Source organism: Labrus mixtus, chromosome 11 (assembly GCF_963584025.1).
Source record: "Labrus mixtus chromosome 11, fLabMix1.1, whole genome shotgun sequence".
NCBI lineage: Eukaryota > Metazoa > Chordata > Actinopteri > Labriformes > Labridae > Labrus > Labrus mixtus.
This window is the reverse complement of record NC_083622.1, coordinates 6583642-6610375: the sequence shown is the minus strand read 5'-3', so window position 1 is coordinate 6610375 and position 26734 is coordinate 6583642. Positions and strand designations below refer to the sequence as shown.

The following is a 26734-nucleotide window of genomic DNA, read 5'->3' as shown; positions in this document are numbered from 1 at the left end:
ATTTCTTTAAAACCATGAAATTGAAGTCTATTGATGAATACTTTTGCTGTAAGGGTCTACTGAGTCACTTTAGAACCAGTCTTTCAAACCAAACCAAACCTCCCTCAGCGCACCGCCTCCATGTCTTTTCTCCGGTTCACAATATATTATCCTATAGATGGATAATTCCTCTTCATTTTTCTTCATTGACTAACTTTGGTTTTCACAGTTATAATGGGTACAATGCTTAGCAGGGCAAGGAGAGTGAGAGCTGTCAGAAGGGAGGTCGAATTTGTACATTTTGGGCCACTGCTTTGGTTTAAAGTTTGTCAGCCCTCATGGGCCCCCCTACTAGTCTGGGGCCCCAAGCAGTTGCCTGCCTTGCCTGTTGACAAGCAGCGCCTCTGCTGGCAGGAGGAGGGTTTGTGCGGCGTTCACCTGTCCCAGAGGGGGCTGGGGGGTCATCTGTCGGCTGGCGGGTGATGGAGTGGATTCCTCGCATACCGCCGGCCACTGGCGGTCACACAGTCAAAGCCGGTGTCATCGTTAGTCCAAGTTCACACGCTCCCAGCGGTTACTACAAGCCCTCACCTGTTTGTGGTCAGAATCGGCGGCTGCAGGTTGATGTAGGTGGTCTGCAGAGTTTTTGTCTCCCATAAAGAGAAAGTTTCCCTCGTAGTGTGTCGTTGATTTGAGGACTGGATCTGCACAACCAGACACTAAACTCATGAGGATATTATGTTGTCTCTAAAGAAAACAAGATGGTGACTTCCTCTGTGTCAAATTCCAGGCTTTAAATCAGAGCGCCATTTATTGCTGTATGACTTAAAGGCTGTGATGTTTCATCAAATCCAGAACATTACATTTACACAAACCTACCTGTCACACCTTTTTATCAAAAGGGTAATTTTTCATTAAAGGTCTCCTCCTCTTCTTCAGTGTAAATAAGTCTCAGAGCTCCTCAAAACATGTGTGAAGTTTCTTGTTCTGAATCCACTCTGATCCTGTATTTGATCATGTCTATAAACCCCTCTATTTCAGCCCTGCTCAGAACAGGCTGTTTCTGTGTCTGTACCTTTAAATATGTAAATGAGCTGTGTCTGACCACGCCCCCTCTCTGGAAGGGCTCGGGTGTCTCAGGCTTTCTCGCTCCATGTCCTATTGTTTACGGTGAGAAGGCAGACTCAGAAGGCAGAACAAACACCTAGCTGTGGGTGAGTGTCACCCACCTGGGGGAGGGGTTACTGCCCTTTGTGATGTCATGAAGGGAAAATCTCCACGGCCTGTTTGAGCACACGTTTTCTGAAAAGTGGAGCAGGCAGAAGAAGGAGAGGATGGACTTTTCTCATCATTGGGGGGTTTGTAGACAGACTAGAGACACATATTAGTGTTAGAGAAACATGGGGAAGTGGATTAAATATAATATGTGACTGTTAATAACGGATCATGTCACATCGATGTAAAGACGCTACATTAGCTCGGTCATAATAATCAGACACACACCTTCCGATTTATCACAGCCTACCTCAGTACAAACACACACACACAGTCTCTCTCTCCCATGCCGTCATCCTGCGGTCAGCGGCAGGTCGACAGAGAGCGTGCGTCCCTTTGGAGACAGTGTGTCTCTGAAGAGCCTTTTGTCTGTGTGACGTTTGAGTGACAGCGAAGAAGAGGTTCCCCTGAAAACCAATCTGTGTGTGTGTGTGTGTGTGTGTGTGTGTGTGTGTGTGTGTGTGTGTGTGTGTGTGTGTGTGTGTGTGTGTGTGTGTGTGTGTGTGTGTGTGTGTGTGTGTGTGTGTGTGTGTGTGTGTGTGTGTGTGTGTGTGTTGGAGAGAGAGAGAGAGAGAGCGAGTGTGTGTCCTCAGTTTGTCAAAAGGCAGCCCTCTTCAAAGACAGAGATTGGCCTTTGTGCAGAGGTTAGAACTCTGGAGTGTGTATTGAGTGTACGTCTGTATGTGATGACAGACGAGGTGCGTTTGTGTGTGTGTGTGTGTGTGTGTGTGTGTGTGTGTGTGTGTGTGTGTCAGACAGAGACAGAGAGAGAGAGAGACAGGAAGAAAGAAGGGCTTCCCTGAGGCAACAAAAACTAAGTGTGTGAAAGAGTCCTCTGATCTGCACCTCTGATGGAAGTTGAAACATACAGTACACACACACACACACACACACACACACACACAGTTTCCTGTTACACAGACAGAGTTCAGCAGTTGGCGTCGGAGTATCGGTGTCTTTGTGGTCGTCCCGGTTGGACTGTGAACTTGTCGAAGTGGGAACTTTTTCCTCTGTTTCAACCTTTCATTTAATTTCTCGTCTGTCTGTTTGAGTGACGGCATGAAAACAGAACTGCTGCCTTTGTTATCGGTGCCAACAACATGTGGAGGGAAACGAACGCCCTGTCAGTTTAACCGTTTGTTACCAGGAAGTGTCCAAAACTCTGGTCCATTCAAAGACGAATCCAGGGGGAAGAACCGGAGGCTGACAATCCACCATTACTGCGATGGTGTCTGCTTACAACATCGACGTGGTTAAATGTTAGGAGCTAAACGATTTCAAATGGAAGCTAAAAGAAATCCTGTTCCAGCTCTTTATTCTGCGATAAGAGGAGAGATGAGGATGCTCTCCAGTCTGCAGAGAGTTTAACTCACATCCTGTGATGGGCAGACTTCACCAGACAGAGTCAAGGCCGCCGATAGGAGGGGAAAAGGGGAACGCTCTCTGGGGCCCCTGTGGAGGTCATCCAAAACATGCTCCATCCTACATTGAAGCTGGGATCCCCACATTTAATTTGAACCGTTATGCCTGTAATATTAGATGATTTATTTTTATGCAGAGTCCTGCAAAGGTTTGAGGAGTTAAAACCCCTCCCACTCGCTCCAGGTGAATTCTCCTGATTACATCCTGCTGCGTTCTCACATCAGCTCACTCTGACTTTCTGCAGAATAAATATGAGGAGGCTGGAGGAGAAACATTCAGCTGTTTGTGATCACAGGTTTACAGGATTACTACAAGTGTGAAAGAACTATTAGTCTGCGTTCTGTTTCTAACTCTGCGTCTGTGTCTCTTTGCAGAATAAGATCCTGAACAGGACGGGCTGCTGTCCTGTCTGCACTGAAAGTGAGTAAGTCTGAGTGTTCACACATCACTGAACGTTCCACCCAAAGTCTCTGAATATTTAAATATATATTTAAGCTTTTAAAGGAAATGAAAACAGAAGTGAGCCCAGTCTGTGGTCAGGAAACACGGCTGTAAATGATCCATTTCAGGACTACAAAGACTCCATAAAACACCACTCTTCAAAATCTAGCCTGTAGTCGAGCTGCTAAAGGAAACATGTGAAGCACAGCTCAGATCCTGCTTTGACTTCTGATGTGTCTGATTACTGTCTCACGTTTCCACCTTCATTCTTTACTGTCGTTTTAACTTCTGGCGGTCAGGTATCAACACGTATTCCTCAGACGTCCTCTGCATATATTCTGTTCTTTTGCTTTCCTGGAAAAAGCAGGAACACATTTTTACATGTTTTTGTTTCTCTGCTGGTTTTCAGTTCTGCTTCAAACAGAAATGTTTTTCCTCTGATTCTTTTGCTTCGTCTCTCTCTCTCTCTCTCTCTCTCTCTCTCTCTCTCACCCTCGTCCTCGCTCTCTCCTTCTCAAAGTCTCTGTGTGGTTTCCTGTGTCCCTCTGCAGAGCCGGGCGTATGCACAGTTTTTGGAGACCCTCACTACAACACGTTCGACGGCAGGACCTTTAACTTTCAGGGGACCTGTCAGTACGTACTGACTCGGGATTGTGGCGGCGCCCCCTCTGGAGGACCAGGAAATAACATCAACAGCCAAGACTCCAGCTTCATGGTAGGACCAGAGTTTAGACTTTGGAAACTGTTTTCTTTGTTGTGTTAATGAGAAGAAGACGAGACAGAAATGTTAACTTGATCTCTGTGTCGAAAACATGCTCAGCTCTTGAACCTACACTACAAGCTAACCGCCGGTGTTTGTCACCTGCCTGTCCAACAGGAAGCAGACCAACGCCACGTCCACGGGTAAAAGACAACACAAGGTTCACCCTCGTTTTAGAACGAGCTTTATCCGCTTGGTGTTTCTCCTCACTGTGATTATATTTTCTCTTCTTTGCTGCTACGTCCACGTCCGTCATATTCACCGGTTTGAATCACGTCCAATCACTGAATTGTATCCACTCCTAAACTCACCTGCTGCCCTGCCATTGGCTGGAGGAAACACACCAGCTCCGCCCAGAATTCCCGAGTCAACCAGAACAAAGCAGAACAGTAAAATCCAGTCAGAGGAGAGAATCTGCAGACACAGTCACCACCACACATGTACGGAGGCCCAGAAGGGACGATGGAGCAGCTTCACTTTAGGAGAAGTCTGTATTTTATTTTGAAGGAACCAGCCAGCTTTAATTTAGGAGAAGTCTGTATTTTATTTTGAAGGAACCAGCCAGCTTCACTTCAGGAGAAGTCTGTATTTTATTTTGAAGGCCCCTACATAAGTCTGTATTTTATTTTGAAGGCCCCTACATAAGTCTGTATTTTATTTTGAAGGAGACAGGATACTGACTCTGTCTTTAAAATAAATGTTTGTGTTATGAGACACACTGACATGAACATGATGCTTAACTACTTTGATGAACATTTATCAACTCAGCTTCTGGATTGGACCAAACTGTCTCTGCATGAAGACGTCGATGTATAATCGACTTCTTTTATCTTTACATGAAAGAAACCTAAACCTGGTGGCTGTTTCTCCTGTTTGAATCTAAAGCAGCATATGTGTAATATTATGTTGTTGTTCCTCCAGGTGTTGGTGAAGAACGACGCCCGGCGCACTCGCTCCTTCTCCTGGACTCAGTCTGTAGAGATCCGGCTGGGCGCTCTGGTCCTCAGTCTCCATCAGCACCTGACGGTCCGGAGGAACGGCACCCGCATCGCCCTGCCCTACCACGGCCCCGGCGTGCACATCGACCTGGACGGATACCTGCTCAAACTCACCACCATCGCAGGTCAGCCGAGACGACCTCTCTAGAGTAACATGTAGAATATTTAAACCTGCAGACCGACACGATGGTGCAGTCTTTAAGGATCTTGATGTTCCACAGAACAAGTTTCAAACTGTCAGACCTCGTTTAAATAACAGAGTGATGCCTGTTGGAGTCGTTTGATTGGCCGGTGTATTTAAATGACAGAGTGATGCCTGTTGGAGTCGTTTGATTGGCCGGTGTATTTAAATGACAGAGTGATGCCTGTTGGAGTCGTTTGATTGGCCGGTGTATTTAAATGACAGAGTGATGCCTGTTGGAGTCGTTTGATTGGCCGGTGGAATCCCAGTCTTCATCTACCTCTCATATACTTGGGCTTCTTTTTGCAGTTTATCAATGCATTGATTTATTTTATAGACTCAGAAAAACAGCTGAGGGTTAAAAAACAATAAAAGTCCTTCTCTTCTCTACTCACTCACTCTTTGAACTCATCTCATGGCGTCGGAGTAAACGCTACTGCAGATGAGGACGATGGATTTTAACCCTTTTGAAAAAGACTACACAGACCGGGTTCAGGATCTTACAAACCCACACGCACATCCTCGGGCAGAGGTCTCCTGGTGGTTCCAAATGCAAAATTGAAAACAAAAGGGGATATGGAACGACCTGCCTGAGGAGAGTATCCATCATCTCTTTCAAGTCCCTTTTTAAGACACACTTTTTCCGGCGAGCCTTTCCTGATTTTTGTTGATTTTAAATTGTTACTATTTTAACTTTTTAGAATTCCTATAAAATAATTGTACGTATTAACCCTTTGTGTGTGTGTGTTATGTGAATTAGATTCTGTCATTGGTGGTGCAGTCCGTTTGTGAATCAGGCCCTCAGAAATCTTTCCTCTTTCCCCCCTCGCCCTTCAGGTCTGGAGATCACGTGGGACGGCGACAGTTTCGTGGAGGTCGTGGCCGCTCCTCACCTGCGTGGACGCCTCTGCGGCCTTTGTGGAAACTACAACGGCCACAAACGCGACGACACCATGGGAGGGGACGGTCAGTTCAAGTTCGACGTGGACGAGTTTGCCGAGTCGTGGCGGGTGGAGGGGAACGAGGTTTGCTCGCAGCAGCACCTGCCTCGCAGACCCGCTTCCTTCCTGTGCCCCGGCAGCGTGAAAGTCAAATTCCGCGCTCACAGAGAGTGTCAGAAGATAAAGTCCTGGGAGTTTCAGAAGTGTCACCGTGTGGTCGACTTCGCTCCTTTTTACAGGTGAGACGATCCTCGTCTAAATCTGAGTTTTGTTACTTCACGTACTCTTCAGGAGTTGAGTTTATTTTGAAGGTTCAGGAGTCGAGTTGAAGAACTTGTGTTTAAGAGAGAAAGCTGAAAACAACACCTGAAGAGTTCAAATAGTGATCCGACACAACGATAACGACGTTGTCTGACTGCTCATCATTATAGTGAATAGTTTCAACTGATGACGTATCCACACTCCTGCACTTTAACATATATATCTTTGATTGCACAGCCACGAATTTGCACAGCTCTGGATAACCCCCTATATCGTTATTGCACATTTACCACTGCCATCACTGTTTTTGCAAACTTACATCTCTTACCTCCAGCAAGTACTTTTACATTCAGTTGACAAGCCTGAATAAATGTTGTATTTCATTTTTCATTTTTTTTAAATCAGTAGGAATGTTAAGCTAAATCCTTGATGTATAAATCTCTTTTTATATTTTAAGTGCTTATTTATGTATCTATTCTTATATTGTTTTATTTGCTTTGATAACATGCTGCTGTAAAACCACAATTTCCCAGTTTGGGATAAATAAAGTAATTCTAATCTATTTTATCAATAACATGCGTGTGCTCTGCAGGTCGTGTGTGACGGACATGTGTGAGTGTCCCGTCCATAAAAACTGTTACTGTGAGTCGTTCATCGCCTACAGTCGAGCCTGTGAGAGGGAAGGCGTCCCCGTCGTCTGGAGGCCCGACACCGCCTGCATGGGTGAGCGTCAGATCTCGATGTTTGACTACAAACTAAAACAACGTGAAAAGTCAAAGAGGAGGATAACAAACGTAACGAGGTGCAGAATTTAAAGTGGATGAGTCAGACTTGCATGGTGAGCTGGATCGTGTACAACCTGAGCGAGAGCACAGCGCCCCCTGTACTTTACAGAGCTTATTGAATGATTAGTCAAAATGCCCGTCTCTGCCCGGGGAGCTTTTATTGTGAAATGCTGTTTGACCTCCATGAAGTGACTTCCTGAGCGCCGTGAGAGAGAAGACAGACACGTGTGTAATTTAGAATTTTGTAAGTCATCATGACCTTTTAAGAACGCACATCACCTGACTTTGAAAATACATGTTTTCATGGTTTTTGATGACACCGGTGTTACGGATTAAAGAGTTATCGTGTTAACTGGTGACTTTTAGCCGAATGCATCTGTGGTTGTCATGGTTACAACAGATGTTTGAGACAGTAAGAGTCCTAATGAACGTCTCTGTTTAGTTTTTTATTGTAATGTCAAAAAATACTGACCATAGACGTCTGTAACTATGACAACCAGCTGAGAGTCACCAGTTAACACGGTCACTCTTTAAACCGTAACACCGGTGTTTTAATTATTTTAAAACATTCTCCAAAAGGTGTGATCATTTCAGAGAAACTATCACGTGTTCAGTCTGAGATCATGAACTATTCACTGCTTTTTGTCTGTTACATGTTAAATAGTTATTTGGACGACATGTTTGCTGAAGTTTTTTTTTTTTACCTTCTTCTCTTCCTCCTGCAGCCACCCAGTGTAAACACGGCGCCGTGTACGACACCTGCGGGCCGGGCTGCACCAAAACCTGCGACAACTGGAACGAGATCGGGCCGTGTCACAAACCCTGCGTGGCGGGCTGCCACTGCCCCGCCAACCTGGTGCTGTTTCAGGGACGCTGCATCAAACCCACATCCTGCCCGGGACGGTGACCCCTGTGATCCTGGTGGGCGGGGGGAGGGGGGGGGGGTGATTGACGGTTAGGTATCAGATTTAAGGGGCCAAACGAGTCCAGAAGACTTTGGGGGTCTCACAGTGAGAGATCAGATATGAAGAGGTACTCAGGGTCTGAATCTTCACGAGGGAACGCTGCAGCGACTTCACAGAGTGGAGAGGGGCGGCGGAGCCTCGCCTCTACCAATCACCATCACCAGGGGGCGTAAATCAATCTTAAATAGGAAGAGCTGAACTCCAAAGAGGAAACTCTAGAGCTCTTTTTTCTGAGGTGTTTCAGCCTCCACCACCTGAAGACGATCGTTCACTTTACCATGAACTTTCAGGAATCTACACGGGCAACTGGACTCCCGTTTGAGCCAAAATGGCGCCCACATTTCTCTGAAAAAACACTCTGAAGTGGGAAACTGAGCTCCTGCTTTTGGAATAAAGTGACCTCTGTTCCCTCGTTGCAGTCTGTAAGCTAGCCAGATTTATATGAAAGACAGCTTTTGTATGATTATTGTTCTAATTATTATTATTAATATTATTATTTGTTGTTGATGTTAATTTATATATCGGTCGAATGATGTCGTTATAAATGATTGAAAGGGAAACTAAAGATATTTATGTGCTCGCCGTGTCGCTGTTTGAAGAGAAATGTGACTGTGTGGATAAAGTACTGTATCGTGTTCTGTACAGCGTGTTGTTGTGGTTCGTATCAAACTGAAGGTGTTTCTTTTTAGCAGATGTTTCACTTGACGATAATTATTTAAGACCAGCAATATAATCTCTAATCAAAGTTACCTTCTGACTGCTGTCTTTACTCTCTGAAGAAGAAAACATGAACCACAGGTTGACAGGTGAGAATCATCTCCGTGAGTTTGTTTACATGTACTGTGGTCACTTCCTGTCAGCACCTCTGGTCACTTCCTGTCAGCACCTGTACTCTGACTCTGGTCACTTCCTGTCAGTATCTGTACTCTGACTCTGGTCACTTCCTGTCTGCACCTCTGGTCACTTCCTGTCAGCACCTGTACTCTGACTCTGGTCACTTCCTGTTAGCACCTGTACTCTGACTCTGGTCACTTCCTGTCTGCACCTCTGGTCACTTCCTGTCAGCACCTGTGTGTCTGAAGCTGTTAGTTTGTCTGATAAGTGAATCGTAGCGTCCCTTTTTAGACCATATTGAGGATGTGGCGTTTACATGCACACAGAAGCGCTGTTCAGACCACCGTTTCAAATTTGTGATATTTACTGTGTTTCTCCGTCAGCTGCTGCAGAACAAAGAACCCCACAGTGTCTGATCAAAGTTAATGAACACATCTACACACGGACGTGACCGTTAACCTTCCTGCCGTACGTACGCTGCACACCTCAACGGGCCGCACTTCAACTCTTTGGCCTTTTCACAAAACAACACAATCACCTTCTTATTAATCCTAGACGTTAACGCTGTAAGGCATGAAATGTTTCCACGGTTTAAATACTTCATGAAGATTTAGGAAATTAAATGTTCTGCTTCACACGAATCTTTACAAACGATACACGAACTCTGAAACGACGAGTCCTCATTCTGAATATGAAACTAAAGCTGGTCAGATGATTTAAGACACATGTAACTCTGACCCCTAGTGTTTAAAACGGGTACTGCAGCCCACATTCTAAACATCATAGAGAGCTGTCTCCCCCCGCCCCCTCCTCTCTAGAGTCCATGTTCACGCAGGTTGCCATGTGGTGGACACTGAAGCTTCAGTGTTTATCCAGCTCTGCATCGGTCTGTAAACCTTTCTGTGTTCTAACCTCTCTCCATTTTTCAAAATCATCTCCAATATTGATCCTAGTTTGAGCACGTTTCTGCTCATGGAGCTTATTAGAAACATGCAGAGGCTTTTTAGGTCGGGTACAATCACTTCTATCTGAACCACTTCTCTCGCCCGCTTCCATCGCTGCAACACCTGTTGGTTTGACCTGATAACTGCTCTCATATCTGGCAAAGCGAGGGGCGTCCAAAACGGCCGTGTGGGGGTGCCTTAAAACCGCCTACCTTCTCTGGTCCAAACAAATCCAGAGCATTCAGGACCAGAATCTAAAGTTAGAAGGAGGACATACTGGCTGCTGCATTGTTGTCAGAGAAGCCAGCACTTCAACATATCATGTTTCCTTAATGTCTGATCATATAGTAAGATCACTTTGTCATTTCACTCTCTACACATCTTACTGATTGATCCTTTAAAGAAGAAGACGAGAGGAACAGAATTCATCTTTTTATCAACAAACTTCATTACAGACATAAAACACTGAATAGATCCTGAAGAGCTTGACTGGTTCAAACCAGTTTGAAACATACTGACAGATAATAGTGTTCATGTTTCATGATCAGTGACTTGAGTTCAAACCTTTTCTGCGGAGAATGTCGAGGTAACAGTCTAAAATAATGAAAGGTTTGAAAACTTCAGTCCGGATCAGGGAGCACAGCTGCTGGTTTTCATGCTCCACTCTTTCCTTTGTGGCGCCCTGAGCAGCCTCCCCCCGTGGACCCGTGCAGCTCGAGCTTTGTCGTATTTAAAAGAACCGATAAAAACACAACAAAAACAACAACAACGTCTAGAAGCTTCTCACCGGGCTGGAGTGAGAGGACGAGGACTCCTCATCTCTCCATAACAACAAACAGGTGACACAAGAAGGTTCAACTAGCTGCTCTAAGTTACAGAAAATATTCCTGTGCACTCGAATATATCATCTGATCATCGTACAAACCGCTCAGGGTTTCTTCTTTACAAAACAAAATATACACATCTAATCAAAAATACACTCTTAAAGTTACAGGCTGGCTAGCTTAAAGGAGAGACTCCAAATAAAATAAAAAAATACAATCAGAGAGGGAGAGGGAGAGGGAGGGGGGAATGAGAGAGAGAGGGGGAGAGGGGGGGAGAGAGAGAGGGAGAGGGAAGCGGGAATGAGAGAGAGAGGGGGAGAGGGGGGGAGAGAGAGAGAGAGGGAGAGAGAGAGGGGGAGAGAGAGAGGGAGAGAGAGAGAGAATGAGAGAGAGAGAGCGAATGAGAGAGAGAGGAGGGAGAGAGAGAGAGAGAGAGCGAATGAGAGAGAGAGGAGGGAGAGAGAGAGAGAGAGGGAGGGGGAGAGAGAGAGAGAGAATGAGAGAGAGAGAGAGAGAGGGGAGAGAGAGGGAGAGAGAGAGAGAGGGAGAGAGAGAGAGAGAGACTGACCAGCAGCGCTCAGTCGTCGTCGCTGTCGCTGCCCGACTCGCTGAGCTGGAGGTCGTTTCCTGTGAACACCAGAAGAGATTTACTCACACACTCAAAGATTTATAAGACGGCCACTAGATTCCACTTTGAGATTATTTCCCATCATGCTGTGCAAAACGCAGTTGAAATCAAGACAGGGCTTCACTCACGGAGTGTGTTCATGAGCTGGTTGTTTCCTTGTTGCCGGTCGGCTCCCCCGTTGACCACGGGGTGGCGGTTTGGGGAGGTCTGGCTGAGGGGTCGGGGGGCGTCGTGCTCGCCGTCGCTGCTGCTGTCGTCGCCGCTCCCCGAGGCGCTGGCTGAGTCAGAGGAGCTGCTGCTGCCGCTGCTGCTCATCTGCTCGATCACCTCCACCTCCGCCCGCAGCTCTGCGGACAGCAGGGGGCAGCACAGAGTCAGAGAGGTGGACATGAAGACATTCCTAACCTTTTTGATTTTTGATTTAACTTTTATTTAACCACGTAAATAACCCGTTAAGATCAGGATCTCTTTCACAAGGTGACCTGTCCAAGAAGGAAGCAGCACACGTCATAAAAAGCATTACATGACAAAGAGACAGTTTACAAACAATAAGTTAGGAGAGAACAACGATTTACAATGTGCAAATTGATTTACAGATAAAGTGCAGAGTCTTGATCACAGATTACAAACCAGAAACACATCAGGCACTGCCCAATTGTCTCGCGTTTTTTATCTTTTGAGATCGAGCCAAAGGCTTCAAGCGAAATGAGCTCCGCCATTTTCAAGTCATTTTGGAGAAAGTTCCATGCGGTGGGAGCGGCAAAACTAAACGCTCTTTTCCCGAGCTCAGTGCGGACACGAGGAACAGGAAGTTTAAAGACATCACAGGAACGCGAGGCATAGTGGCTTCTGGTTCTTTGAAGGTATGAACATAAATAAGAAGAGCTTTATGAATAAGCTTCAGCCAGTGGATATACCTGCGCACCTTCAAAGATGGCCAATCTGAGTTAGTGTACAGGTACAGGTCACAGTGATGAGTGAAGCGTCTACAACCAGTCAAAAACCTCAACGCACAGTGATACACGGTGTCCAATGTACGCCCATGTACAGTACATCTCCATAATCCAACAAAGGAAGAAAGAGTTAACATGTTTATAAACGTATCACAACACGGTTTTAGGATAAGGTTTGAATTAAAGGGTCACAGGTCATATCTGGACCTCCTCACCTCTCTTGATGTCATCCAGCTGAGGCTCGGGGGAGGGATTATCTTTGGAGGGGGACGGGGAGGTCTTGACCCCGGCCCCGGGCTTGGTGGGGGCCCTGAATTGAGAGCTGGGCTGGCTGGAGCGAACCGACTGCTGCTCGATGCGAGCCTGGATTTTACTGCTGCCCTCCGCCCTGAAACACACACACCCAGAAACGAATATGTGACGACTAGAAGACCCGTGTGACGTGTCTGAATCTTTACCGCAGGAGACGCCTCTGAAGTATCCGCTCTGTCCACAGTAATGAATGAAATACCTGTCTGTGGTGTAGTAATACTCTGTGTCCAACAGAGGGCGCCAGAGATTGATTTATTTTACACCTTTGATTCAGAGTTTCTCTTCTCAGAGCGGCGGTCTCTCACCTCGTCTTCTTGACCTGGATGCTGCTGCTCAGCTTCTCCAGGACGAACTCGCCCGTGTCGTGGTTAATGATGAGCACGCAGTCCTTCTGGTACGGACGCTTGTTCCCTTTGAACACCGTCATGGGAGGCGTGGAGCCCTGCAGGGACGACGACAATCATCTGATTATGAACCGTTAAGAACTCAGAATCAACGTCTGAGTGATTCAACATATTTGATCTTTTTGTTGTAAAACCTCAGAGGAACTTCACAGAGGCAGCCTTACTGGAATATGAGGTAACGTTATGGTGACTTCATCTCCTTTCCCGACCTGCAGCTCTCCCTCACAGCTCGTGTCGATGGACGCTGGTTTGAAGTCATCTGAGCAGAGAGGACGATATAATATTGTTAATCATAAGACTCAAATAAAGAGCAACCCAGAGCCAACAGTCTGCACAGAGCCGACATGAAGCAAGTATTAAAAAGAACACAGATTAACAACAGACATGTTTTATACTTCATGATTCATCTGTGTACTAATAATAATAATTTATCCTTTAATAATCCCGCGAGGGGAAATTCAGTTTTACACTCTGTTTAAAGAACATGCTACACAAACACAGGCCGAAACACACACACAAACAGGATCCTATGGACATGCATTAATGGAGAGGTCCCACAGCGAGCGCTCCAGAGCAGTTTTGGGGTTCGGTGACTTGCTCAAGGGCACCTCGGCTCAGGAAGTGGACTGGCACCTCCAGCTACCAGACAAACTTCGGGACTTGAGCCAGCGACCCTCCGATTCCCAACCCAAGTCCCTACAGACTGAGCTACTGCCGTCCACCACTCACAACCGCTCATTCAACGACAAACATATTTTAAAGTTACCTCTAATATTTGTTTGAATTATTTTACTACCATCTTTCCTGTTGTATCTGTTCTGTCCTACAAAGGCAGTAACTTCAAATTTTTTCAAAAATGAGTTTTTGTCATTTTTGGAACAATACAGATGTGCTTTATCATGTGGACAAATAACTTCAGTCAATTGTGTTGTTTTTTTGAGAAAATAGTAGATTGTATTTGCCTTAACTTCCAAAAGCCCTCGAGAAAACAAGGCAGAGTCCAGTAACTTCACTCATTAGGGTCTTTGAACTGCAGCATTCCTGAATACTCAAACTGAGTTACGGTCTTCTGCCTTTGTTTTACTGCGGATCAAAGTGAAGTTACTGTTTCACTGCAGTGGAGTTAAGGTGTTATGACTTTGTTTTAATATCTGTCATCAAGCACTTCTGACACACACAGCAGCTTGACTAAAGTGTTGCAAAGAAATAGTGTTGGTTGTGTTATTTTAACAATGCAACCAAGTGAATTACAGTATCAAATGGAAGTTAATGCCCCGTTATTATTATACAGGCAATGCAAAGGCAGAGTACCTTAACTTCCAAATAAGGGTCAAAGGTCATGTTTGAGCTAAAAAATTTTAAGAACATTAATAACCTCCTGTACACCTTCAAGGCCATCCACAACCTCGCCCCTCCATATCTGTCTGACCTCCTTCACATCGCCACTTCAGCCCGCTCCCTCAGATCCTCCTCCTGCATCCACCTCACCGTGCCCTCTGCCCGCCTCAGCACCATGGGGGGCAGAGCTTTCAGCTGCTCTGGAACTCTTTGCCATCTGACATTCGCAACATTGACTCTCTCCCCATCTTCAAATCCAGACTCAAACCCCATCTGTTCAAGATCGCCTACTCACGCTAACATTTTAAACTGCAATTACACTGTCCTACATTTCATTTCTTCACTGTGTGCTGTTTTTTATCCAACGCTGTTTTTAAAATGTTGATTGTTGTACAGCGTCCTTGTGTGTCTTGAAAGGTGCTTATAAATAAAATGTATTATTATTATTATTAATATTATTATTAAAAAGACAAAGAATTGCCACATTTCCAATATTCTGCCTGCAACTCATTTGGCTGGAAAACAAAAAGACTTTAAAGTGATTTTTCTCAGTTCTTCACTCTGCAGAGTTCAGGTCAGCAGTGTTGTTGTTGATGTCAGATTTTATTTCCAGTCTGTTCTTAGTGAAGCACTTTGGACTGTTAATGTATGAAAAGAGTTTTATAAATAAAGTTGGATATTCTTCTTCTCTTTCTTGAATGCAGGTTGTCCGCAGGTGTGTGCAGCATGTCTAAGTTAGATGAGGCAGCGCTGTGTTTGCAGATGACGTCACATCATCCTCAGGTTGTTGTGTAATGAACATCCTCCTCCTCCTCCTCTTCATCACTGTAACCCTCTAACACCTGAAGGGGGGGGAAACATTTCAGTGAACACTCACATCTGATGGTGTGAAAAGAAGATTTGGGCCTCTTCTCGAAGCTTTCTCCGAGCTTTAAAACGTGCTCCTCTTTGTCCAGCAGCGGGTTGCTGCTCCCGTTCATGGCTCCTCCTGTCCGTCTGCTTGTTTTAAATGTAATAATAAATCACATTTATGTTCAATAATCCGTTAAAGACGTGATCTAAAAGTCTGCTCACTTCAGGGAGAGCTGAAGAAGAGACGTCAACTACTAAACAAAGTTAGCCCGCCGAAGCTAATCGTTAGCAAAACATCCCTGACGTCACTACGCCCCGCCTCTTCCGGTTCGGGTCTGACAATCAAATACCACCGACAACACGAAGCGCTGCTGTTTTTTTAATAATGTATTTCGGTTGCTTATATAATATTAATCAAATTATAACGATGCGTTCAAGTGATCCGCTGATGCTCGGATTATTCATATTCGGACGTTTTTCTCCATACTTCGGTAAGTTTTGACTCGTAATCTTAATATTTACAGTATATGTCTTTATTAGTCCATATAAGATCAAAGTTGCATTTTGAAATTGTGTTCTTAAGTTAAACACAAACTGTTTATATGTGTATACACTAAACCTGCACAGCTCCGTTAATTCATTTTGTGTTTTTATTTTTCATTTTAGCGTTGAAATGAAATTGAATAAGAAGAGAGTTATTTTTCCGATTATCTTGAAGCCCCCTGAACGCGATGCCAAAGTGTTACACGGAGGGATTTGAGTGACGGACAAGTTTGTCGTAAATGTGGGGAGAACCCCTACCTGCTGCTTATTTTAAAACATGAATTCGTTAATTTGAATGAAAAGTCGCTGATGTGTTTCTGTAAATTCTCCTTTAGAGACCCGAGTGACTGACGGCTGCTTTAAAGCCTCATGGCGCAGCCAGGAAACTTCAGCATCCCTGCTGGTGCTAATTTATCATCTCACGAAGAAGAAGAAGAAGAAGAAGAAGAAGAAGTGGGACCACCAGGCGGACCGTCTCCTCTGTGTGTCCACGGACAAACCAACACCTCCACAGCCGGAGGTCTGACCCCGCAGGGTCCGGACAGGCTGGCCGGGGAGCGGGCTCTGGTGTCCGGCTTCAAACAGCTGAAGCTGGAGAAAGACGCTCAGAAAAACTGGGACTTGTTTTATAAAAGAAACACCACGAACTTCTTCAAGGACAGACACTGGACCACCAGGGAGTTTGAAGAGCTCAGGGCCTGCAGAGAGGTGAGGGGGGGAGAGTCTCAGAGTTCATGTCTGTGAAGTTTCTTAATATAAATCCACTCTGTTCTTTGGTGGAGACTTAATGAATCATCTCTCTCTTTGTGTGTCTCTGGTTTGCAGTTTGAGTCGCAGAAGCTCGTGCTGCTGGAAGCTGGATGTGGAGTCGGAAACTGCCTCTTCCCTCTGCTGGAGGACGACCTCAACATCTTTGTTTATGCCTGTGACTTCTCACCACGAGCCGTTGAATTTGTCAAAGTAAGCCGTCTTCCATCGCAGAGGAGAGTTAATAAGAAGACTTTCAGTCACTGGCCACTGATCGAAAACATTCTGAGATTTTAAAGCAAACATGGAAGAAGTCAGAGCATCTCTTTTTTTTAAGAATGATCCAATAAGAAGAAGTTTAAATGCTTTTTTTGTGTTAACAGAAAAACCCGGTGTACCGCCCCGAGCGCTGCAGGGCCTTCCAGTGCGATCTGACCAAAGATGATCTGAGGGAGAACGTGCCGGAGGGCGCCGTGGATGTGGTCACTCTCCTCTTCGTGCTGTCGGCCGTCCATCCTGACAAGATGAAGCTGGCTCTGCAGAACATCAGCAGGGTGAGAGCAGACAGTGCTGAACTGTTCTTTATGCGTTACATTAACGCTCACTGGACTTTAAAAAATGTATCTTCCTAACACGCACTCTGTCAGTAGTTACAAACACCTTTTCTCCTACATTGCACCTTTTGCACATTTTGTGTTTTTTATTTTTTTTATTTTATATTTTATATTTTTAAATTCTATTTTATATATTGTAATAGCTTCTTATACTGTATTCTTTAAATTGTTACTAGTTCTGCTTTATTTCCTTGTTAATTGTTTAGCACCAATACACCAAGTCAAATTCCTTGTATGTGTAAATGTACTTGGCAATAAACCCCGATTCTGATTCTGATTCTGATTCTGTGTAAACTCAGCGTGGAGGTCCTTCAGTGATTGGAATGAAGTTTAAAAGATAAACATCTCATCTGCTGTTTGTAAGAATAAACACAGCATGTTGCTGCTGGTTCTTCCTGCTAAAGGACCCTAAACTTTCATGTTGTACTTGAAGGTGCTGAAGCCCGGAGGCGTCGTCCTGTTCAGGGACTACGGCCTGAACGACCACGCCATGCTCCGGTTTAAAGCCGGCAGCAAGCTGGGGGAGAACTTCTACGTCCGCCAGGATGGCACCCGGTCCTTCTTCTTCTCTAAAGGTCAGTGACGTTTGGACGGGAGACGATGTGCTGGAGCGATGACTCAGATGTTTTGATTGTTCATGCAGCAGCGTTATGAAGCGTGAACAGCTGATCGGCTGCTGACATCACAAATATTCACGATGTCACGAACGCGTCGACCTCCTGGACGAGTTCTAAATCGTCTGCTCGCTCTTCTTTTCAGAGTTTCTGGCGGCGCTCTTCGAGGAGACGGGTTTCGGGTGTGTCGCTAACGACTACGTCCTGAGAGAGACGGTCAACAAGAAGGAGGGGCTGTGCGTCCCCCGAGTCTTCCTGCAGAGCAAGTTCACCAAAGCCAGCCAATCACAGAGCGGCTGATGTCTCCTTACCTTATCCATGTCCAGACATTAAAACTGAAACGTCTGATTGACACAAAACGCTGAAACTTCAGCGGAGGAGGCTCAACACACCGCGGCGTTTGAATCACGAGGAGAAGCAGCTTCATAGATAAGGTGAATGAAGGGTTAACCTTCACGTCTGTTTATTTATATTGATGCTGTGACGCTGTCCCGATCGGTCTGGAGCTCCACACACAGAGTCAGCAGACACACACACACACAGAGTCAGACACACATACAGCGCTGTTCTCCCCCGCTGATAGCTGATCCTGTCTCTCCTCTGTAACGCGTCTGAAGACGGGACGGGGGGGTCATCGTCCCCTTTTTACACCTCCATGATATTCAGATTGAATGTGACACGTCACAGGCCTACGTACCCCCCCCCCCCAAAAGTGTCACACAGAGTACATGCTGTGTTTTTCTCTTTAACCTGAGTCTGCACTCAGAACAGGATTCTGAAATGATTCTCTTCGAGCTGCAGCAGCTTCCTGTTTCATGTTCTGTGGTTAAGCCCCCCCACGCCCCCCGCTGAAAGAAGGTCATGTTGAAAAAGCCCCACGCCTGCAGGGTTACTCTGGATGAGCGATATGTCGACAGAACTTCATCTACAGAGTTTGTTTTTCAAACTCTTTGCAGTCAGAGCCTGAATGAAACGATCAGAGGGATCGCTCTATGTAACGTGAGTCTGACCCGAGCGCCTCACCTGACAGACCGGACACCGACTTGAGTCTAAACAACGAGAAACCACACAGACAGGAAGCTGTGAGGTCACCTGCTCACAGGGTGCTGAACGGAGCGCAGCTTTCATATCTATTCAGAAGCTTCACAATAAAACATTTTGAACACCTCCTCGTCTCCGAGTTCATCAGGCAGCACGGACGTGTGTGAGTGTGTGTATGCGTGCGTGTTTGTGTCGTCTTCTTAATCTGCAGAGGTCAAAGGTCACCTCCTCTGAGTAATGAACAAGACGACAGTCAAACAAACCTTTATGAAATCTTTTATTTTGTTCTTATAAAACAAACCGGAGACTTCAGGAAGTAGAGCCCGGCGCTCTGAACGCCTCGCAGTCAGACGATCACTCTGAGAGAGAAAGAAAAGGATTTAGTGTTCAGTTTGAAATGTCCTCTCTCCTTTGAATCAGAGATAAACTCCTCACACACAACACAGCTTTTGCATTTAGCTGATGAAACACTGAGAGATTGAAATAATAGGGTAAACAGTCGGGGTCATGGCGGGGTATGACGGGTGGTAGCAGCAGGTTCACGTATCCACAATCTCATCGGCTACAAGAGAGGTCAGAGTCGCGGGGGGCGGGGTGGGTGTAGAAGTCAGAATAGGGGTCGACACCTCCTTTAAACTCAGGCGGCTCTCATTGGCTACTACGGCTGGGAACAGTAAATAGAAGCTTGTAATTGGCCAGATGAGTGCGGTCGCCTCATTTATGTCGGAGGCGGTAAATTATCAGGATAGTGGCGGCAGATCTGAATCAATCTTTGTGGATTCTGGATTAAATCTTTCTCTGGATTTGGATCGCGGGGACTCTTGGCGATGCAGCAGGAGCGTTATTTTTTTTTCCGGGGGGAGGGGGGGCTTTTATACCTTTATTTTAGAGACAGGACAGTGGATAGACTCAGAAATCAAGGAGACATAGAGCGGGGAATGACATGCAGGAAAGAAGCCACAGGTCGGATTTGAACCCGGGCTGCCCGCTTGGAGGACTACAGCCTCTGAACATGGGTGGTGCACACTAACCACTAGGCGGCACCGCAGCAGGAGCCCATCTTTAAAACACACAAGTCAGAAGAAACCATCGAGGCAGAGGTCTCAAATCGTGACATCTGCAAAGTATAAATGTTGTTTTTCTCACCTCACATATCTAATGAGAACATTTTAACCCTCAGTAAGACACACACACACACACACACACAGTCAGACACACACACACAGTCAGACACACACACAGTCAGACACACACACACAGACAGACACACACGCAGTCAGTCACACACACACACAGAAGATATGACTCCGCCTCCTCGTCCGTACCTTTGACATCGATCGTGATGGTCACTCCCACTGCGGCCTCTTGACTCTTTGCACATTTAGCAGTGCACTGATATCGCCCGCTGTCCTTTGATGTCAGGTCCAGGATCTCCGTCACCACCTGCCTGCGCCTCATGTCGCGGCCGGAGATCGTCTCGTTCACCGTGGTGAAGTACTTTCTGGGCTCCGTCAGCTCGGTGCTATCCTGACACCAAACAACGTGCAGCAGGCCGCAGAGTTTGGAGTTGTAAACGGCATTGCAGGACAGTTTGACAGACGAGCCTCTGGAAGGAGTCAGCGTGGCACGTTGGTAACGGAGCTCTAAGGTGACTAAAGCACAAAACAACGAGACGGAAAGAAACTGTTATTCATCAGTTTACACCAAAACTCAGATGAGATGAAAGAACTCTTAGTTTCCCTTCAGCATTTAAATGAACAAGCCCATAGATCCAGCAGGTCACCAGCTGGTTGGTGACATCAACGTGTGTGTGTGTCTGTGTGTGTGTGTGTGTGTGTGTGTGTGTGCGCAGCTTCTTGAACATCAGAACTGAAAAAGAAAAGAGCTCCATGGAGACCATCTGGTGAGTGAGGACTCGGTGTATCCCCTCTTCTCATCTCACCTTCTGAAAGCAGAACGCTTTCTCTCCAAAGAGACTCAAACACGCAGCAGGGCTCCGTTGTGAATCCTCGCCTCTGACAGGAATGTTGTGAAACCGGTCCTCCACACCCTCCTCCCTCTTCAGACAACATTTGATAAGCAAATTCTGTTTTACTTTTACATTCACTGTGAAGCGAAATGGCACTGCAGCTAGACCCGGAGAGCCTGGGCTGTTCGGTGTGTCTGGACCTGCTGAAGGATCCTGTCACTCTCCCCTGTGGGCACAGCTACTGCATGAGCTGTGTGGGACGCCGCTGGGACGAGGAGGACCCACACCACATGTGCAGCTGCCCTCTGTGCAAACAGACGTTCACACCGAGGCCTGCTGTGGTGACAAACGTCATGTTGGCTGATTTAGTGGAAGAGCTGAAGAAGAAGAAGAAACTTCAGGAAGCTCCAGCCGACTCGGTCAAACCGGGAGAGATCGTCTGTGATGTCTGCGCGGCGAGGGCGAGGAAAGCCTTCAAGTCATGTCTGGTGTGTCGAGTTTCTTACTGTGAGCTCCACCTCCAGCCTCACTTTCAATCCCCTGCTTTTGAGAAACACAAGCTGGTTGAACCCTCCAGAAACCTGCAGGAGAGGTTCTGCTCTCGTCATGATGAGGTGATGAAGATCTTCTGCCGCACCGATCAGCAGGCGATTTGTTTTTTCTGCTCCTTGGACGAACACAAAGACCACGACACGGTCTCAGCTGCAGCACATCGGAAAGACAAGTCCAGGGAGCTCGAGCTGTACCTTCAAAATATCCGACAAAGAATCCAGGACAGAGAGAAAGATGTGAAACTGCTCCAACAGGAAGAAGAGGCCATCAGTCGCTCTGCAGATCGAGCAGTGAGAGACAGTGAGGAGAGTTTCTCTGGGTTTGTCTGTCTCATTGACAGAAGAATATCTGACGTGAAAGAGCGAATCAGATCTCAGCAGGAAGAGGAAATCAGTCGAGTCAAAGAGCTGGAGGAGAAGCTGCAGTTAGAGCTCTCTGAACTGAAGCTGAAGGACGCTGAGCTCCAGCAGCTCTTACACTCCGATGACCACATCCAGCTTCTTCTTGATTCCTCTTTGCTGTCGCTCGTCACTGAATCTACATCGGTGCTCAGCGTGTGTGTTAAACCTCTGCGACACTTTGAAGATGTGACAGCAGCTGTTTCAAACACCCGGGATAAACTACAGGACGTTCTCCATGAGGAGTGGCCGACCGTCTTACGGAAAGTGATTGAGGTGGATGTTTTACTGCCGCGACCAGAACCCAGAAGCAGAAAGGAGTTCTTCCAGTACTCCCGTCAGATCACTCTGGATCCAAACACAGTCAACACATGGCTGCAGTTATCTGACGGGAACCGAAGAGCAACAGTAACGAGAGGAAAGCAGACATATTCCAGTCACCCAGAGAGATTCACAGACTGGCTGCAGGTCCTCAGCAGAGAGGGTCTGACTGGGTGTTGTTACTGGGAGGTGGAGAGGAGCAGTGGAGTGTCGGTGGCTGTAGCATATAAGGACAGCAGCAGATCAGGACAGGACAGCGGGTTTGGAAACAACGACAGGTCTTGGTCTCTGGGATGCTTTGACTTATCTTTTCATTTCAGACATAAAAATGTGAAAACGTTACTCTCAGGTCCGGCGTCCTGCAGGATAGGGGTGTACTTGGATCACACGGCAGGAACCTTGTCTTTTTACAGCGTCTCTGACACCATGACCCTGCTTCACAGAGTCCAGACCACGTTCACTCAGCCACTCCACGCTGGACTTTCAGTCTACTGGGTCGGAGACACTGCTGAGCTGTGTGAGCTGAAGTAGAGATCGCACCGCCTCCGTTCACTGTGGACTATCAGCTGGGAGTCCTGAGAGTCCACATTTTAACCCTCAGGCATCAGTTTAATTTACTACCCTCTTAAGTCACAAGGACAAAAATGTCCACTTCCAAAAAACTGCTATAAAACAGATTGATATTTTTTTCTACTTTTTTCTGCATACATCTCTTAAACAACTTCAGCCCTGCTCGTAACTACCAAACATTCAATAATTTTTAGGAATTTAACCCTTTAAATGCCAGTTTGATTACTTGATGTCACTGTTGTTATTTAAGAAAAAAACGCAAGAATTAGTTATTTTCCATATAACAAATATTAGGTGGCTGGGGGATTTTTTTCAAATCAGTCTTGGATATGTCAAAGATTATCCAAAATATTGACTTTGATGCATTGTTAGTTTTGTGTAGCATCAGATTTAAAATGTAGTTCCCTGTTTGGACATTGGAGAGCGAAAATGTCCAATTTACAAAAACTGCTATAAAAATAGAACAGATTGATATTTCTTTCTACTTTTTTTGCATAAATCTCTTCAGCCCTGATCAAAACTATGAAATATTTTTCAGTCATCTCAAACGCCCTTGTGGTGTCCCATCTGGGGTCATTTAAACTCTGAAACCATTCTTAATGAGGACTTGTGCTCTCGTATGATCGTGTTCTTTGTCTTATTGTATGATGGTTTATATTCTGTTCTTTGTTGTGCTTGTTTGGTTCGGCTTTGTGCATCTGTTGTTGAGTTTTATGTATTTAAAGGCTCATCGTCTTTGAACGCTGTGGTGAGTGCTAACGGTTTACTTTTCCATACTTTTACAGATCTATGAATACAGATCTTTGAATTTCACAGATCTGTATTCATAGATCTGTAATACCGACATGAATCAATAAATGAGCAAAGTGAAGTGTCACCTCCACTTACCTGTGATGTTGTGTTGTTGTTGTGTTGTTGTTGTTGTTGTGTTGTTGTTGTGTTGTTGTTGTTGTTGTTGTTGTGTTGTTGTTGTTGTGTTTGTTGTTTTTGTTGAATTGGTGATGATGAATAGAAAGTAGTAGTGAAAACTGCAGTTGGAGGATGTTAGAACTTTCTACAGTCCATCCCTGCATCAGCTGCTCATGACAGACACAGACTCATCTCCCTTCATCTTTATAGACGACTCTCTGATTTACCTGACAAGAAAAGATGACAGCTCCATTAAACCTCTGCTGGAAGGTCTTAGGGCTGCTGTACATCCTACAATTGTATAAAAGTCGTGGTGGATTGTAAGCTCACGCTGTGCGACATAAACGTACGTCCAAAGCTCAGGATGTATGTGCTCACACTGTTTGTGTTCATAACTGTCCATGAAGTTATCTTTGAAAGCTCCCACAGACTGAAGTTGAGTCAGATATATATGTGTGTTGACTGTTGTCTCTCAGACACGCTCTCAGCAACATCACCGATAACAACAAGCTAGCTAGCAGACACCATCAGGAAAAAGGCCTGAGGTCGAGGAATCGGCTCGGGGCTCTCATTGTGTGCATTCGTACGACCAAATCTTCCGACATGCCAGAAACTCATCAACTAGTCAGGAGCCACTGAACGGGACATGATAGCTGAGATTAGCCCGACTTCAAAATCTGTGGTGCGTCTCTAAAATGGGGTCAGAATGGGCCTGGCATCGCACTCTGCAAACAGCTTCTGAAAATAATGTTTTTTTAACGGCTTCATGTTCAGACTTTTCTTTAGCTCCTCCTTCAAGCTGTTCTATAATCTGACTCCTCGTGTGCACCAAACATCAGGAAATACAAAAACTGCTCAGGGTCGTACGCAGTAGGATTTTTATTTATTTCAACATTATTTGTGCCGATGGAATTCCACAAGATCACTACATTTAAATATTGATCTATAATGAGCTTTGTATCGCTTCAGTCAGACAGAATGTAGACTTCAACTATTCACATTTAAATACACAAGTTTTACTCTTTATTAGGAGTTAGCATCCCTCTGTGCTCTGATAAACACTCAAACAGTTCTGCAGAGAACATTTGTTGCAGATTTCTTTTTTACCATCTGTGATATCTAACGTGTTCACTAACCTTTGTCCACTGCAGTTGAGACGCACAAAATGACCAACAGCAGCACTGATCCAGCAAACCAAGTCATTCTTTACACAAACGTTAACGCTGAGGAAGAATGAGGAGACAGCTCCTTTAGTCCTAAATGAAAGTAGACACTCAGATCTGACTCCTGAGATGCAGGGTGAGCTCGTGTGTCTGCTGTGGTGTGGTGGGCTGTGCTGTGGGTGGAGGCTATGTGTTTACAGCTCTGTTTCCATTTCCTCTGACCAACAAACACTTCACACTTTGTTCTGATCTGTGACACTTTGACTTTCAATCACATGGGTGTAGAAATGGAGGTGTGGGGGGTGGGGCGGGGGGGTTTGCAAGCAGCAATGTTGAAAAATGAAGCTGATGCTGAAGTGTAAAATCCTGCAGAGTGTCCACTAGAGGCTGGCTGCAGAAGCACGAAGTCACATACACACCCATTCTAAAAAGTCTGTTTTTACAACAGAGATTAACATGTTTACAGCCAGGTTCAAAAAACCGAACAGGTCTGATTAGCTCATGTCTCGATCGACACACACTGTACGTTGGGTGAATGTTTTGATGACTCATCAGTTTTGATTTGATGAAGGATAAGAGTTATTCACAATAAGGCGTGTAGCTGACCTGATTGACAGGTGGGCGCGGTGTAACGGTTTATCAAGAGGCTTAAAACCCGCCTCATCTCCAGCTCTCAGCCTGTCGTTAGGTTGACTGAAAGTTAGGCTGAGACAGCATTTCCAGCACGGAGACCTCCACTGTATTTAATGCGTCACTGTGTTGTCTGGTTTTGTTTTTATTGGGTGTAAGTTGCACATAGATTGTGTTTTCTCTTCACCTTGGCCCGGGGCTCATTTGCCCTCAGTGATATTAAACTTAAACTAGAATTACATTTAGTAAAATATCTGACAAAATGCCCTCAGTTGGTCATTCACCTTCCTGATTATTGTCAGGGAACTGTCCCCTTGACCCTTGATGCAACATTTAGCTGAAATATGTACTTTTATGGAAGTGAGAGTTATTTTCTTTGGAAACAGGGTTTTGTTTTTAGCTCTCCGTTGAAGCTTTGGGTGTCAGAAAACAAGTTGTGATCTGTGAGTCATTGCAGTGGGTGCAGTAGTGTGTGTGTGTGTGTGTGTGTCAACTTTTATATGACTCTAGTAAAAGTCTAACCCTAACCCAAATCTAACGATATCAATACCACAGAAATAAAAATAGAAATCCTACGGCCCCAAAACATTTGGTGATATCTTCAGATTAAAATAAATTGGACTTCAGGTTTTATGTGTTGGGTGTCTGCAACATTGGGAATCATTTTAGATATTGGCAAGTTTGGATTTCTGTCAGACATTGCAGCAGCACCAGATCTCTGGAGCGCTTCACCTCCACATGTTGGTCTGTCTCCACACTTCCTGTTTTCTAAATCTAACCTTAAAACACATTTATAGCTTTTGGCTCTGCCTGAGAGTTTTGTGTTAATTCCTATAATCCCAATTTGTCTCAACAGTCCTTTTTTTATGTCCTGTTGTTTTCATGGTCTGTGATTTATTGAGTTTTTATTTTTGATTGTGTAGCACTTTTTAAAATGAGCTTCATGAATACAATGGGATTCGATTGGATTGGCAGGTTGGTGCCAATGTTTTGTGAAGAGTAATTCCCCTCCTACTTTCCTGTCTGATAAATAAATGTAGTTTCTTTAAAGCTTCAGGACGTTGAGTGGATCATTAAAAAACAGGTCGTAGCATTTTAAAATGTGTGCTGTCTAAAAGTGTTAAAGGAGTCAGATGTTGTCGACCTGAATGTAAATCTTTTAACAGCTTGTTGGTGTCATGGAGGCGTGGTTATAGTCATATCTCAGGCTGTGGGGGAGGGGCCTAATGTGAGACCTGTTCATGGAGACGCTCCTGCATACTTTGATCATTGTGGGGTCATTACATCTATAATGTTAATAAAAGTAGCGCCTCACTTTACTGTTCAAAACTGTGAATTATTGACTAGTTTAAGTTGAAATACCAGCGTGTGTGTTGTCAGTCAGTCTAACTCGTTCTTAGTGGTCGGTGACCATGTGACGGAGCTGCATTGCATCATCATCATCTGATGGCATTAAAGGGGAAGAAGACTTCAGAGTCAGACAGCGGAGAGGCAGCTGGAGGAGACTACGTTACAGAGAGGATCTGTAGGACACTGCAGGGCCTTCTTTAAACAGCCGTCAGTAAC

The 26734-nt window shown here is 45.4% G+C and overlaps 5 protein-coding genes across 6 annotated transcripts in view; 3 read left to right on the top strand and 2 right to left on the bottom strand.

Annotated features, from left to right (window-relative positions):
• bmper (BMP binding endothelial regulator) overlaps positions 1-8650 on the top strand; it is a 37850-nt gene extending 29200 nt beyond the window's left edge. The window contains exons 11-16 of the mRNA XM_061049763.1: positions 3051-3096; positions 3669-3832; positions 4799-5000; positions 5894-6236; positions 6851-6981; positions 7769-8650. Coding sequence (XP_060905746.1) covers positions 3051-3096; positions 3669-3832; positions 4799-5000; positions 5894-6236; positions 6851-6981; positions 7769-7950 — 1068 coding nt within the window. The 3' untranslated portion in view covers positions 7951-8650. The remainder of the gene's footprint in view (positions 1-3050; positions 3097-3668; positions 3833-4798; positions 5001-5893; positions 6237-6850; positions 6982-7768) is intronic.
• Positions 8651-10205: 1555 nt separating this feature from the next.
• On the bottom strand, positions 10206-15435 carry eaf1 (ELL associated factor 1). 2 transcript variants are annotated; one of them, XM_061049770.1, is made up of 7 exons: positions 15320-15435; positions 15123-15241; positions 13072-13166; positions 12809-12945; positions 12407-12579; positions 11367-11585; positions 10206-11237 (listed from the first exon to the last, which is right to left on the bottom strand). In XM_061049770.1, exons 2-7 carry the CDS (start codon positions 15223-15225, stop codon positions 11188-11190), a joined length of 777 nt encoding a protein of 258 aa, XP_060905753.1. In that variant the 5' UTR covers positions 15226-15241; positions 15320-15435; the 3' UTR covers positions 10206-11187. The 2 variants fall into 2 exon arrangements, with proteins under 2 accessions (XP_060905753.1, XP_060905751.1); XM_061049768.1 differs by having other exon boundaries at positions 15123-15423.
• Positions 15436-15882: 447 nt separating this feature from the next.
• Positions 15883-18061, top strand: mettl6 (methyltransferase 6, methylcytidine). Its single transcript, XM_061049767.1, has 5 exons — positions 15883-16348; positions 16466-16600; positions 16771-16941; positions 17435-17576; positions 17761-18061. The coding sequence occupies exons 1-5, from the start codon at positions 16010-16012 to the stop codon at positions 17913-17915; spliced, it is 942 nt and encodes a 313-aa protein (XP_060905750.1). The 5' UTR covers positions 15883-16009; the 3' UTR covers positions 17916-18061.
• An 855-nt stretch (positions 18062-18916) lies between these two features.
• On the bottom strand, positions 18917-24668 carry zgc:174945 (uncharacterized protein LOC793867 homolog). The gene is made up of 3 exons (XM_061049771.1): positions 24512-24668; positions 19982-20308; positions 18917-19015 (listed from the first exon to the last, which is right to left on the bottom strand). The coding sequence occupies exons 1-3, from the start codon at positions 24576-24578 to the stop codon at positions 19011-19013; spliced, it is 399 nt and encodes a 132-aa protein (XP_060905754.1). The 5' UTR covers positions 24579-24668; the 3' UTR covers positions 18917-19010.
• On the top strand, positions 20594-23705 carry LOC132983454 (tripartite motif-containing protein 16-like). Its single transcript, XM_061049764.1, has one exon. It carries the CDS (start codon positions 20775-20777, stop codon positions 22425-22427), a length of 1653 nt encoding a protein of 550 aa, XP_060905747.1. The 5' UTR covers positions 20594-20774; the 3' UTR covers positions 22428-23705.
• Positions 24669-26734: the final 2066 nt, after the last annotated feature.

Coding starts and splice junctions, on each gene's coding strand:
- mettl6 (XM_061049767.1), top strand. CDS start 16,010: ATGGCGCAGCCAGGAAACTTCAGCATCCCTGCTGGTGCTAATTTATCA. Junction 16,349..16,465: donor AGCTCAGGGCCTGCAGAGAG/GTGAGGGGGGGA, acceptor TCTGGTTTGCAG/TTTGAGTCGCAGAAGCTCGT. Junction 17,577..17,760: donor GTCCTTCTTCTTCTCTAAAG/GTCAGTGACGTT, acceptor TCTTCTTTTCAG/AGTTTCTGGCGGCGCTCTTC.
- zgc:174945 (XM_061049771.1), bottom strand. CDS start 24,578: ATGACTTGGTTTGCTGGATCAGTGCTGCTGTTGGTCATTTTGTGCGTC. Junction 20,309..24,511: donor CTCAACTGCAGTGGACAAAG/GTTAGTGAACAC, acceptor TTTGTGCTTTAG/TCACCTTAGAGCTCCGTTAC.
- LOC132983454 (XM_061049764.1), top strand. CDS start 20,775: ATGGCACTGCAGCTAGACCCGGAGAGCCTGGGCTGTTCGGTGTGTCTG.
- eaf1 (XM_061049770.1), bottom strand. CDS start 15,225: ATGAACGGGAGCAGCAACCCGCTGCTGGACAAAGAGGAGCACGTTTTA. Junction 12,946..13,071: donor TAACGTTACCTCATATTCCA/GTAAGGCTGCCT, acceptor TCGTCCCTGCAG/GGCTCCACGCCTCCCATGAC. Junction 12,580..12,808: donor ATCCAGGTCAAGAAGACGAG/GTGAGAGACCGC, acceptor TGTGTGTTTCAG/GGCGGAGGGCAGCAGTAAAA.